The 14,142-nt window shown below is 43.9% G+C and overlaps 1 protein-coding gene across 3 annotated transcripts in view; it reads left to right on the top strand.

Moving 5' to 3' along the window:
* ARMH3 (armadillo like helical domain containing 3) overlaps positions 1–14,142 on the top strand; it is a 124,696-nt gene that overhangs the window by 87,191 nt on the left and 23,363 nt on the right. For all 3 annotated transcript variants that reach the window (XM_068197853.1, XM_068197855.1, XM_068197854.1), the window contains exon 24: positions 3,563–3,641. In XM_068197853.1, coding sequence (XP_068053954.1) covers positions 3,563–3,641 — 79 coding nt within the window. The remainder of the gene's footprint in view (positions 1–3,562; positions 3,642–14,142) is intronic.

The raw sequence follows: 14,142 nt of genomic DNA on the forward strand, positions 1-14,142 counted from the left end.
TCAGTTCACTGCTGAACTGTGGATCTGTCAGAGGAGGCAGTGTTGCTGAAGTGACATCTCTCAGTCCCTGGAGAATTGTGTCCCACAGGTGCTGTGAAATTTGTATGACACATGGCAGCCAGCCCCACCGAGGGACTTGGCAGTGTGGAAACATGGAAGCGCACATACTGCGGAAGGCTGTGTGGGAGCTGCAGCATTTTGTCTTTCAGTTGACACTTCACCATTTCCTTGCTTTACAAATGTGTTGAAGATATTCATGCTTCATGAATACCAAACACAACAGTTTTCTTTTTTCCCCTCCATGATCAATATGAAGATCTCAGTAGAACACATAATCACAAATCTTTTTTAAGTGCTTTAACTGCTCCCTTCCCCCTCCTCAAAGCTACTGCTGGTATGGCAGTAATTGAGGCAAGCACAGTGTAAAAATAAATCATTGCCAAGGATCAGCTGTTATGTGCTGGTGTGGGAACTAATGGTGGCAGAACCACTGGTTCTTTTGTCAATAACACTGTGTTTCAAAGTTCTGGTCTCCCATTTTGTCCAGGATCAAACTGAAGAGGCATCTCTGCAAAGTGAATTCCAGCTGTTAATCAGTGAATATCCCAGGAGGCCAGTTGCTAAAAACATGCCACAGGGACAAGATACATTTTGAGAGATGGAAGAATAGCAGAGGTGCATGAAAGTAGCTGATGCAGAAAGGTGCTTTTTGGCCTGGCTAGCAATGGAATCTCATAGCAGATGAGTGAGAAGGAGCTGCTGCACTGTGTGCAAAGCCTGGCCTTGGTGGGTATCTTGGGCAATACAAACCTGGCTACAGAGAGCCAGGATTGAATCCAAGCTCTTCATGCTTCTCTGCCCCAGGCTGCCTGTGGGTTCAGGAAAACAGCTCTGCAGATGGTCAGGTTGGGGAGGAATTCTGCACAGTTAAAACCAATTAAACAGCTGAACTCCATCTAATCACTGAGGAGTTGTCCATTCACCTTTCAGGAAATGAGGAAGGAGACTTGAATTCTTATCCTTCCTTAATGTCTGTTGATTCTCACTGCAGTGGCAGCTGGTTGCTGGTTTTGCTTTCTCTGGGTGAATCCCAGCTGTGATTGCAGGTGCCGCTCCACTAGCTCAGATCCAAGCAGGGACTTGTGAGCAGGCAGCCCATGTTGAAGTGCTTCACAGCAGTGGGTACAAATGAATGCTAAATCTGTTCCCTGGTAAATGTTGGAACCATGTGAGTGCACTGAACCCCACTGAGCTGCCAAACCTTCTGTCAAGCCAGAAGTTAAGTTGTTGTAAGTCTGTGTTCCATTTTCTTTCAATAACTTGCAGTGTGTCCTGTAGGAGTATGATTCCAGCCAGGCATGAAGCATGCAGCTTGAAAGCCAAGTGTTGGAGAGGCTGGGTAATGGACAGTGTGATTGTGACTCTGGTCACACTGAAATGGGAAGAGTCTGGGAATGTCTCCACCTGTGTGTTTGTCCTTCTCCAGAGGAAAGGCGTTTATGGAAAGCCTGGTAGAGGCACTGCTGAATTTTTCTGGATGTAAGTGTCAAGGTTGGTGAGCAGGCAGAAGTCCCCCTGTGCCAAGAGTGTATGGCTACTGTAGGAGCAGCTGCAGGAGTGACTGGCCCTGTGTGCTGACTGGTGCCTGGTGTGTTGATGAGGGGTGCCTGGGAATGTTGCAGTGAAGGTAGCACAGCCAGGAGGGTGAGCAAGATGATTGTGTCCTGCTGCTCTGCTGAGACCCCACCTGGGGTGCAGTATTCAGCTCTAGTGTCCTCAGCACAGGAAGGACATGGACATGTTGCAGCCAGTGCAGGGGAAGCCATGAAAGTGTTCAGAGGGGTGAACCCTTCCATGAAGACATGCTGAGAGGACTGGAGAAGGCTGTGGGTAGACCTTATTGTGGCCAGACCTTATTGCAGCCTTTCAGTACTTAAAGGGGACTTACAAGAAAGCTGAGGAAAAATGTTTTAGCAGAGCTTGTTGCAACAGTATGAGGGATAGCGGTTTTAGCTAGGAGAGTTGATACAGTTTATATATGAGAAATAAGTTTTAAACAATGAGAATAGTGAGGCATTGGAACTTGGTCGATGACCCATCCCTGGAGACATTTAAAGTCAGATTGGATGGAGCTCTGATGAGCAACCTGATTTTATTGAAGATATGTCTGCTCATTTCATGGGAGTTGTGCTAGGTGAGCTTTAAAGGTCCCCCTACAACTGAAACAATTCTTTGAGTCTATGAATTGCAGATTCTGTTTGCGTTGGAGCTATTTTTGGGTTGTGGTTTTGGGTTTTTTTTTCCCCCACTCCCTCTCTCCACACCTTCCACACTCTTTATCTGTGTATTTAAAGAAGTAAGGATGCTTCTAGGTAGGTTTTTATCCACCTGCTCTGACTGGCACCACTGAATATCATGTATTCCTAGACTAGGGTACAAGCTCTTAGCTGTGATGAGGTCTGGACAAAGCAGCTGAAAGTCCTCCTGCAGAGGGAGGAGTGTGGAGGAGGGAACCCATTAGAGTACAACAGAGAGAACTGGAGTGAATTTTCATGCTGATGAATATGAGAGTGGAAGCCCTGACTCCTGCTGCAGTGTAATCTGGTTGAGCAAGTGTTCTCCAGGCACAGTCAGAACTCATCTGTGCTGAGCACTGACATGGCCTATTCCCATGATGAATATTTGCCTCAGCAGTGGGGCTCATGAGTAATATCCCAACTAGAGCAGTTGCAAACTCTCTTCCAGGGAGTCTTTTCTGTCCTGCCATTTATCTTTGCAGCAGCACCTGACAAGCAAAAGGAAGGCTGAGGAAATGCTCCAGCTGCACTTTGGTGGGGTTTTTTTCCCCAGTTGTAATTTTACTTTCAATTTTAGATTTCTCACATCTGCTTCTAGATCCATCTTGAAGGGAAAGGAATTGGTGCAGCTAGTGAGAGAAATGAGGCAGAAGAGCAGGAGTGACCAGTATTTGCTACTGTGTTTGTGACAGTGACATAAGTTATCTCTAATGATCTAAACTGGGGATGAGGACTGAAGTAATTATGGTAAAAATTCAAAATGTTGTGGTTGTAGTGATGGATGACTACAAGTCAGCCAGCTACATTTTAAGCAGAGTGAAAATCCAAAGCAATAAATCATCAGCTTCATCATAACAGGCAACAAAGTTTCACAAAATGTCAGGTGGCACTGAGGGGCTGCAGTTCCCTGAGCAGGCTGGGGCAGTGATGGCCAGGTTTGCTGTTGCTCTGCTGGAACGCAGAGGAATTTGCAGCCTGTTCCCAGCAATTTTCCCTGCCAGAGCAGCAGGCACAGGCCAGTATCTGCTGGGACAGATGCACCCATGTGTAGGACAGTGCCTGCTTGCGGTTTCCAGTGAGCTTGCGTCAGGATCTGCATTGGCCTCAGCAGAGAGCGTGCCTTCAGCACAGCAAACACTACTTTGTGGTGACGGAGGAATTTCTTGCAGGACTGGCTCCATGTGCACCTACTCAGACTGGCCGGGAATTTCTGTTGCATCTCTAAGCTGTTCCTGACACCTGAAAATTTCCCTCCTTTGTTTCAGAGCCATCATCAATCACTTCAACCCGAAGATAGAGTCTTATGCTGCAGTGAATCACATATCACAGCTCTCCGAGGATCAGGTAAGCCATGCATACTGTGGCCTTTTCTCATGTTGACCTCTGGAATATGGGTGTTCAGGAAGACCTTGTGCTCCCTGGGACTGATGATGTGGCAGCAGTACGAAATGCAAGTGGGACTGTCGTGTTCCTTGTTCAGATGTGGGTGAGAGAAAGAAAAGCAAGATTTGCTTTAGCCAATTTTACCACCACATACAGAGATTTTGGTCCCACAGATGTAGAAGGATGGGCACAAACAATAAAAATATTCAGCATTGTCAGCAAGTGTATTTGGACACTGTGAGGATGCTGGCATTTAGAATGGGACAGGAAGGTTTTGGCAGCAAACTTAGTTATCAGAGAACTGTTGAAAGTAGTTTGATGTTTTTCTTTTGGTGATATTGGGGGCCTAGAGTTCTGACAGCAACTGGTGAAAATTTTCTAGGGTAATTGAATTCAGTTGGGTTAGATTTTAAAAAGCAGAGGTTTTTAATAAAGAGGGTGATTGTGTTAGGTTTCCCTTCCTTAATTTGGCCTGGTTTGCTATCTTCTTGTGTTGCATAAATTTGTAAACGTGGCTTTTTGAAAATAGGCTACTGTGAGTGGTCTCAAGAATGGAAGAGATGGCCTATTTTCCAAAATAAAATATCAGAATTATACATTAATCACGCTTACAGAGATAAATGACTCTGCAGGAGCATGTGGTGGACAAAATGCAGAGCTGCCAATGAGAGCTTGGGGAATCATCCCAGATACAGCTGCATCAACAACTCTGGACCTTCTGGAGAAGAAAGTGTTTATGCAGTCCCAGGACAGACTTCATTTAAGTCACCTTGGGTTGTCCCTTCCACTGGATGGGATCCCATACTTGTGCGTGCTAGAAGATCCTGACTGTATCCTGCTCTGCAATTCAGTTCTCTTTCCATCCATGATATTTTTACTATTTCTTGATTATACCCTTCCATGTTACCCACTAACCTTTTCATTTATAAACCCATTTGATCTGTAATATGTAACACCTCTAAGACTTAGGATGAATGCTGTACTGATGCCGCGGGGGGAAAAAAAAGGTGGCCCCTATTGTTTTTTATTCTCTTCTTGGTATAGTTGGATAGAAGAACATTGGTTTTAATTTACTCAGTTTTCCTTATTGTTCTGCCTCTGAGAGTCACTGTATCCATAACTATGCTCTGTGATGGTTTGTGTTATCAATCCTCATTCATTGATGATACACTGATTACATCAACCCAGGTCTCTAAAAAAGAAAAGCCTTTGATAGCCCAATTTAAAATTGGAGGCTTGGATAGAGGGGAATTTTGCATAGTCTTTGAGTTAGTCTGAGAAAGGAAATGAGCTTTTCACTGTCTGCGCTGTGTAGTATTCATTCCCCCAGCAGTTCAGGGAGGTCAGGTTAAATCCTTTCTTCCTTGTGTGTTATTCTTTAAATAAAATCCCTAGCAGCAGACAGATAATGAAATCAGTTCTGATGCATGAAGCATTTTGAGGAAGATGATTAGGAAGTTGAAAGGCAGACAGGTTTCTCTTTTTTCTTTTCTCCCTTCATGCTTTCTCTCAACATAGGGAGAATATCAAACAAAATAAAGCAATAATAGCCTGAGATGAACTGCAGAGAAATAAGGGAGATGTCACTGTGGTGAGGGAGTGTGTGGTCCCAGGGTGTTTATTCAGCACTCTGCAATTTACTGCACGAGGAGGAGAGGGATGGAGACTTCTTGCCTCCACTTTCAGTTATGCCAGTGAGCTCAGGTCTGTGTGTTTGGACTGTGGTTTCCCCTCTGTCAGTAGCTGTGAGTACTTGAGACATACTGGTAGCTGGCTGAGATCAAGCCCAGGGCCTGGCTTTTGTGGGCTAGCAGAATTTGCTGTTTTCATTGTGTGAGCTGTTCAGTATGTGTGTGGGAAGGGGAGGGATCAAGCTTGCCTTCTGGCTGCTGCAGTCTCTTTTTTTTGTTGTTTTTCCTTCCAGCTGTACCTTTGTTTTAACTTGTGTGTTCACTTAATTACCCATTTCTTTGCTCTCCTTAAATATTTTCTGCACAGAATCCACCATCCTTTATAGCCCTGTCTTTTGAAGTGTACCCCATTGAAATATTTAATGCTGTTGTTTAACTTGTGTGTCCACACACAGATACTACATTTGAGACTGGTCATTTTCTCCTTTGAGTTATTCCAGTAGTTTCAGAAGACTGGTATTTCTTTATTGGAAACATTTGGTTTTAGAATTTTAAGGGTCAAACTTTCCTTTTAATTAAGATTTCCTTCTCAGACACCAGTCTTTCTCTAGATTCTCGTATGGCTGCTTACACTCCTCTGTGGTAATCTCCTGCTGCTCAGGCAGGTATGTCTTTGATATAGCTTTATCTGAACAGGAATTTCCAGCTGCTTTGCTTTGTTTCAAATTCACCTGAAGCTAAGTTCTGACACCCTGTTAATGTGTTAGATTATTTATTTATTTTTATATTTCAATATCCTTAAATGTAGCTAAGTAATTGGCTGAAAGAGATTTTGCTCTATCATCTTCTTTTCCTGACATTATTGAAGCCTGTATTACCTTGTTAATTACTGATGTCCATTTACTACTATTCTGTCATTTCAGGGCTTTCTCCTTTGTTATTTACAAGCATTAATTTTAACAATATTACATGCTGGGGGGATTTGTAGGCCCTTGAAAATGATGAATGTGGGATTGTTTTAAGAATAGGTTGTTAATGCCACTGTATGTTCTCAGCCTTAGAGATTTCCAGGAACCATAGTCTGAATATACAGGTTTCTGGTCTAGGCAAATATATTTGTAAGACTTCATGGAGCTGCTTTGCTGACTGTTGTGGGGTTTATCCAGTGTTAAGGGGTTTATACAATGTTCTGATCAGAAATACTGGGGAAAGACCTTTTCCATCCCATATTCTCTCCAGCAAAGAGTGGGAGATTCCCAGGGGCAAGCAAAAGATGAGCCACTTCAGTCTGTAAACACTATGGGATCCTCAGTGCCTTCTGCAAAGCATTTCCTTGCCAAGGCAAACTCAGAATCCTTCCTAGTCATTAGCTGTTTTGACCTTGCTGTAGTTCCTCACCATGAAGCAGGGAATGTCTTAGCTAGTTATTGGCATTTTTCCTCACTTGCTAATTTGTTAAACTTGACTTCAGTGCTAATTTGTTGTTTTGTGGTATTCTCTCTCTCAACACATTTGGTTCCTCCCTGCATGTCCTTTAAGGGACTGAAATATGCTGCACAGTCAAAAAGATGGGGTTGGCCATTAACTGCCAATGTAATTTTAGCTCTTCATGCAAGTGATTATTCCCATGTCTTCAAAGAGGTTTTGGTACATTCTTGAGTCAAAGGGCAAATAGCCTTTTATGAAATGAATTAATAGGCTTATCTGTACTTTCCAGATGATTGGACTGCCTTGTACTTAATATGTTGGAGGCAGTAGACTTTCTCGGTGCCATATCTGATCTGAGAAGGTCCTAAAATATTTTCTAGCATAAGCAGGTGTAGAGAACAGGGTCGAGGCAGTGAGGAAACAGCAACACAAGAGTTGTTCTGGAAGAGCAAATGCAGACAAAGAGAAAGGATCAAAACACAGCATGAATGGTCTAGGTGTGGTCTCACATCTGCCCTTTTCTGGATGTGAAAGAGCAGCTGTTTGTAAGAAGGCAGCTCTCTGCCTGATAGCAGTGTAGCATAGCTTTCAAGGAAGACTAAAGTGAGAGGAACCCATTAGTTTGGGTTGAACCTTCTCTGAGTAGGAATGTGTTGTGGTGCTTTGTATGCCAATCAAGTCTTGTGCCAGTTAGAAAATTGCTCACTAAGGTCTTGTTTTCTCTTTGGTATTTTTTCTCTCCACAATTACCTAAGGGTCTTAAAATCGAGATGTCAGACACACAGGACTGATAAAGCTTGTTAGTCAGGAACATTTTTGTGTTTTTTTTTTTAGTAGAAGCCCCTCTTTCTTCCCAGCCACAGTGGGGACATTATATCATCTCCAAAATGGAGGTAAATTTCAGTGTGAGAGACTGCTGTGAACACCTGTTATATGTCTGGTAATTGCAGATGGAAAGTGCTGGGAGCCAGAACAGATTGTGATGGAAAAACAGGACAACTCTATCACTTTTGAAATTGTGACAAATGAGTGTAATACTTGGGCTGTTTCACACTGTAGTACCTTTGTATTTCAGGTAGAATCATAGAATTGTTTCAGGTTGTAAAAGAACTTGAAGATCATCTAGTTCAACCACTAACCCAGCACTCCCAGCAGCTGCAATCCAGTTTGGTCAGGCCATCTCACAAAGCCATTTCCCTTTCACTGAGGTCATATCTCAACTGTTGAATGCTCCTCCTTGCCACCCCAATCCAAATGGCCTTCTGTTACCTGGTGAGGCTCTGAGGGACTAACCTGCAGTGCTGCTCAAGGAGGTTCCACAAGTGACTTGCATAGAAAGACACAAAAGGGTGTAGTTGGTTTTAGTTGCCCTAAAATGTTTTAATTCCAAGCCATTGATGTCAGGGTTTATTCAGTTTGTTCTGGTTTCCATAACTAGTAGCAAAACCACCGGCAGATACCAAATGCTTTGTCTTTTTTTAGCACTGCTGGCAGTGGTGTTAAAAGCCTCTTGTCAGTGTCTGCGTTTGATATTTTTTAAATGCAGAGTACTGTCAGTGCCAGGTACTACCACAGTAAATCCCCCTAATCTCTTACATTAATATAAAGTGTCTTGAGGACTTGAGAAATACTTTATAATGGTGCTTCACTTCTGAAATGCAGTGAGCTTTGGGGCACAAGGTCTCAAGGCTGCTAGTGTTGTGTTGCACACAGTAGTGGGAACATGAAACTCCAGCTAAAGAGGGCTCACCAAGGCAAGACCTTAATTTAAAGTCATCGTGTCTTTGCAAATGAGGCAGGGATGTTGGCTTTCATGGTCTCATTACAGACACCTACTCATGACTAATGGCTTGAAACAGATTTTATCGTTTAAATAGAAAGAGCAGAGCTGCACCAGGTGAAATTGGAAACAATCTGTATAAAAAGTCTTCTGGAATTGGCAAATTGCTGGTTTGCTTAGCTGATGGGTGTTTTCTCTGGTTTAACTATTGTCCTCTTTTTATGCTGTTGTTGCTTTTGTTGTTTTTTGTTTTATCAGAGAAATGTCCCTACTATTTACTAACATCTCAGACTGCTCTATGCAATGTGCCAGACTGAATGGGTCTGAACAGGCTCCAAGGTCTGATCAGCTTTGCAGCAAGGAGATTTGGAGCTGGAGGTGAGCTTTGGAGCAGTGACTTTGTGCTGTGTAGTGCCTTTTATTAACATGCAGAATGCAGTAAACTGTGCGTCAGTGGAGGAGGGGGGACAACTGTGCTAGGCTATTAGAAAGACAAAAGAAGGACTTTGATTTTTAAAAACAGCTGCTACTGGAGGGATGCAGCCCTATTCCACTAAGAAATGGGAGAAACCCTTCCATTCCCTTCCTTCAGGCTCAACACAAAGGTGCCCCAGCATCCTGCTTCTTTCTGTTGGTGGGACGTTTAGCTGCTCTGGGCCTGAGGGGCAGCATGACCCCAAAAAACCTTGGCTGCTCCTGGAGCAGAGAAGTCTTTCCACCCTTTGTACACTGCAGATGCCGAGGCATGTCTTGCTTCCTCCACTTTTGTGAGCTGCCTTCTTGGGCAGATAAGGGACTGCCTTGAGGTACAAACTAGTAACAAAATAAGTCCATTAAACTTCAAAGCAAGGCTTGCCTTCAGTTCTTAGGGCTGTTTTCACATCCTCACTTGGCTTTGCCACTACAGGAGGGACTGATAAGGGCCTGAAGACTGCAGTAGTACAGGTGACCACTGAATGCTGGGGACTTAGCTTGGAAGAGCTGCCTTGGGGAGGTGCTACTCTCTGCTGGCTGCCACTGAATGCAGTCTCCTGGAGCTAGATAAGTTTCTGTGCTGGGGCTACAGAAGCTACACTCTGCTACACAGTGGTGTGAGTTACGAGCCCGACCTGATTCACAGCTGAGCACAAACCATAGGTTCAGCTTTGTAATAAGCTCCCAGTCCACATTGTGAAGACAGGCTGATGTTGCTCTGGTTCCAGTGCTTGTCCTCTTTACCAGTGAGCTTATTTCACAAAATACTTCTCAGATTTGCTTTATATGTGCTTCTTTTGCACATACTTGCTTTTTATTTCTTCTAAACCTGGAAAAGTGGCTGTGGGTTGCTAGAGAAAGGGGCTGCAGGGTGGGGTCTGAACTCCTTCCTGCTGTCACTGTGCTGCTTTGAGCAAACCTTGAGCCCTGTGTCCTCCTGAGTGAGGGAAGCCAGTAGGGAGCCCTTGGGGAGCCAGGCAGCATTTGAAGTGCTGTGAGATCTGCTAGGGAAGGCTGCTGAGGAAGTGTGAAGCAGTGTTACGGATTCCCGTCACTGTAAAGTGCCTGTATAGGGCAGGGAAAGCTCCACAGAGGATTGCAACAGAATGATCAAAACAGTCTGCATTTATAAAGATTAAATTACAACTCTGCACATCTGTGATTAAAGCAGAAGCTGTCAACGTCTGGCTTGTGTGAACGCACAATTCAATTTGCATTTTGTAAAACTTCAGATGAGAAGGTTCTTTAATCCCTTGTGAAACAGGAACAATAGGTGTTGGCTTTTGCCATAATGCCTATAGATACCGTGCAAACTTCTTTGATCGTCCTCTGTAAAGCTGGATTTATAGCACTATGATTTGTTGCTCTAGTCCTGAGCTCCACCCTAAGCTTCCTTACACTCAGTAGCCCCTCTGCTTGGGAGTCCTGAAAGCAGACAGACTACAGCCTGCTGTGCCAGCTACAGACAGCAGTGTGGCTGTGAGCAACCACTCCTGGAGTCACATTTTCCTCTCACAAAAGGGGAAAGGGGACCGACTGCAGTGACTGCCAGCCCTACTCATTCTGGAGCTTCTTTAGGGTAAAACTCGTGCCTTTAGAGACTGGTACTCTTCCTTCTCTCTGGTAGTGTCCTGCTGTTACAGATGATGTTTTTCTGCCTTCCTTTTCTGGATCCTCTAGCTGGAGCTGCAGCTGTTTCCCAAAAGTGACAAACTGGGTCATTGCTCTGATTTCAAAGTGGGAAACAAATGGAGCTTTGTGGTCTCCACCCCTCCCAGAGCAGGAGAGTAAATGCTGCTGAGCCAAAAGATGCTACATCTGAACAGAGATCCACTCAGCTGTAAGATTAGTTTTTGTGGCTCTCTGACACTTGACATTTGGATGTTAAGACAGTATGTAGAAATTTATTGTCCACAGTAGGGATGTCAAACCTTTTAATAGTGGAGAGGATGGCACCCCTGATGTGTGTCACTCTTCCTGTCTTCATGGAGATCTGAGACAAGCAGTGGGATTGCTCAGGGAACCAAGATTTGCCATTGAAAAGGCAGCAAGCTGGGGAAATGGATGTCTGGAGGGATGGAAGCTGGGGAAGGTGGTTCATCAGCCAAATGCCAGAGACTATAAATCAATTCCACTGCCTTAGCAGAGGGCCCCAGGATTCCCCCATGGCTCAGTTAAGGCGCAGATAAGCTCCTGGGGAGCTAAGTATTGCTGGCAGCACATGCTGTTTGAGCAGCAGCATCTGCCTCATAGCTGGCAGGGGTGTAGGCCTGCAGAAGGATTAATTCATAGCCCTGTGTTTGCTTTCACCTGAGCACCTGTTTGGAGGAGTTCCTCTTTCACATTTTCTGATCTGTGGACTTATGTTCTCCACCAATAACTGCTTCACAGCAAGAATTTCTAAGGGGAAGAATGTATTCTGGTCTCCCAGACAAGAAACTGGTAAATTGTTGTGGAACATTGTCTGACAGTACCTACTATTTTAGAATAAGCTGGTGCCACCCAGCAAGCATCACTAGAATCAGTGTTAACTGGTGTTTCACAGTTGTATCAATGTTAGTTTAAGCTAGCAAGCTTTTCTCTTCCGTGAAAACAGGTCTTAGTTAGGATGACCTCTGGCAGTAAGATGGATAAGTATGAAAAATCTAGTGTTACAATCTCAACAATTGGAGAAGGTGGTAATATGCAGACTGTTACATAATAACATTGTTTCCAGTGACTCCTGCCATATGCCTTAGTCTCATAGCTGGAAACTTTGCCACTAAGTGTCACTGTGTGCAGAATCCTGCTAATGAAGTCCTGCTGAAGGCTTATTTGTGCACAAACCCTATCGTGGTTTCCCAAGTGTATTTTCCTCAGCAGCTGTAATTTGGCAGACTGCATTTATTTTGAGTTGGATGTAAAAACACACAGAGATTGCTGTTCAAGTCATACTCTGTGGCTTCCTGACAACTCAGAAAATGCTGGTTTTGGGTCCTGTATGAAAGCTGTAGAAGCTCTTATGAGCGCTTCTCCCACTTGTGATGGCATGAACGAGCCTCTGTCTCTGAGACAGTGGCAGTTGCTTGCAGGGACAGACAAGGCATCATTATAGCAATGAGGTTCAGTGTCAGGGAGCTGATATGAGGTGGCTAGCTAACTCTTCTTGAAGGGTGCTTTGGCTTTAGGAAGGTCTGCAGTACTTTTTTTCAGAGCAAACTGAGCTGCCATGGAGCCCCATGAGTATGTTTAACACAATGGAAAGCTGGAAGTAACACTATTGTGGGAATACTGTGAGCATCTGGGCTCTGCTGTCAACTCCCTTCTGGTTATATTTCTTCAGCATACTGTAAACCAAACTATTGCTCTTCCTGCAAGTAAGGCACCACTCTTTTCACTTAGGCAGTGCATTGTACTTTGCAGCCTTCTTCTAGTTCAGTGGCAAATAATGCTCCAAACCCAGGACGAATCAATCCATATGTGAATCTGAAAGTCACACAGAGCCCTGAGATGTCTCATTCTGCCAGCAGTTCTCTTTCCAAGAGTTTAAAGGAAGAGTGTGCTTAGCTGGCTGATTAATGACTAAGTCTCCTTTTCCAGTTCTCTTCTGCACTAGAAATATATATACCCCTCCCCAAACCTAGGTACCAGCCTCTGCTCAGCTGTGTTATGGTGGTGGTTTGCTGGAGTCAGGCATCTGTCCAGCTTGCAGGAAACATTAGCTATCTTTGTCACCACAAAGTTTATTTGTCATTTTATAAACAGCTTACAACACAGAACATGGTTCTAGATGGAGCTTTATGTGACTGTATCTGCAGGTGGTTTTGTCCCTTTCATTCCTTAAAAAAGGTAGCTGAACTGCAGTGAACTGCAGTGTAGAGTTCTCAAGGCTGTGTTTTGCAATGAGTGCTCTTTTTGTTGAACATCTTGAAACACTAGAACAAGAACAGTCTTTCCACTGATGAAAAGAGAAATGTGGATTTGTGAGAGAGCTGAGGTAGGCATGCTGGAACTTAGACTTTGATTGTCTGTTTTAATTTTTTGCATCCGGGCTGCTTTGCTGGGAATTTTCTACCCTGTCATTTATGCTCCTGAAAACTATTGACTTGATGGAAGCATCTCACTACAGAGTCTTAGTTCTCACCTCAGCTGTAAAGATGTGCTTTTCTATTTTAAGGGATGGACCTATTTAATTACAGTACCACCTACAAGTCACTTTATAGGCATAGAAAGAAAACTTAGGTCTGTTGCTGGGCTGAACTCGCCTTCTCAGAAGAATAAAAAGAAATCTGCTGTAATACTTATCTCAGCCTCTTTGCAGATACCTGAGCATGACGCACTTTTTGCAGGGTAGAATATTAACATGATCTGAACCTTAATTTCTCTGGTTGATGACAGTTTTCCACATCATGCAGATTTTGCTGAGCTTTCCACCCTCAGTAGTGCCCAGAGGGATAATATTCCTGCTTGAGTCCTAAAGTGCTTCTGTTGCCATTTAGTGTGTTGATGCATCAGACCTAGGAATAAGTGGTACTGGGACTGGGCAGTTAATGTCATACCAAATGTTTTAGCATGAAGAAATTGGTCACTGACCACTCCTGTCCTAATTGCTCAGGAAGTTAGTTAATGTGTGGTCTTGTTAGCTTAAGGCATAGCCTGGTCCCTCATTGTCACCCAGAAACCCTTCAGCTGAGTGAAGCATGGTTTGAAGATGCAGGTAGCTGTTCTGTTGTGAGATGAGGATTGAAGCTGCCATGTTTTTCATACATGAGATCATAACTCAGACTGACTTCAGCTTAGGTGTCATGGAGACCTTTTTCTGTGAGGAGTTTGGAAGAGGTCAGGTTAAGATGCTTGAAGGAGAATGGCCAGCTGGCTTGATCCCAATCTTTGTTTTAGGAAAGAATGATGCAAAAATCTGAGAAGTTAAATCTGGGGAGTAAGTGGTTTTTATTTTTATGATATTCATCTGTAGAAAGCTGGGGAACGGAGGGTGAAAATCACCTGCCTACAATCTCCCTAGCCCCTTTCCAGTTCTTAACAGTGTTGTTATTGAAAAGATTAATCCAGACTCTGGGCTGTTAACCCTCTGCAGTCACCTTACACAGTTGTACCTGGGTGTTTACAGACTGCTGCACATTCTTCTGCCCTGCCACTTGTAACAGATGCT

This window comes from Anomalospiza imberbis, chromosome 8 (assembly GCF_031753505.1).
Source record: "Anomalospiza imberbis isolate Cuckoo-Finch-1a 21T00152 chromosome 8, ASM3175350v1, whole genome shotgun sequence".
Taxonomy (NCBI): domain Eukaryota; kingdom Metazoa; phylum Chordata; class Aves; order Passeriformes; family Viduidae; genus Anomalospiza; species Anomalospiza imberbis.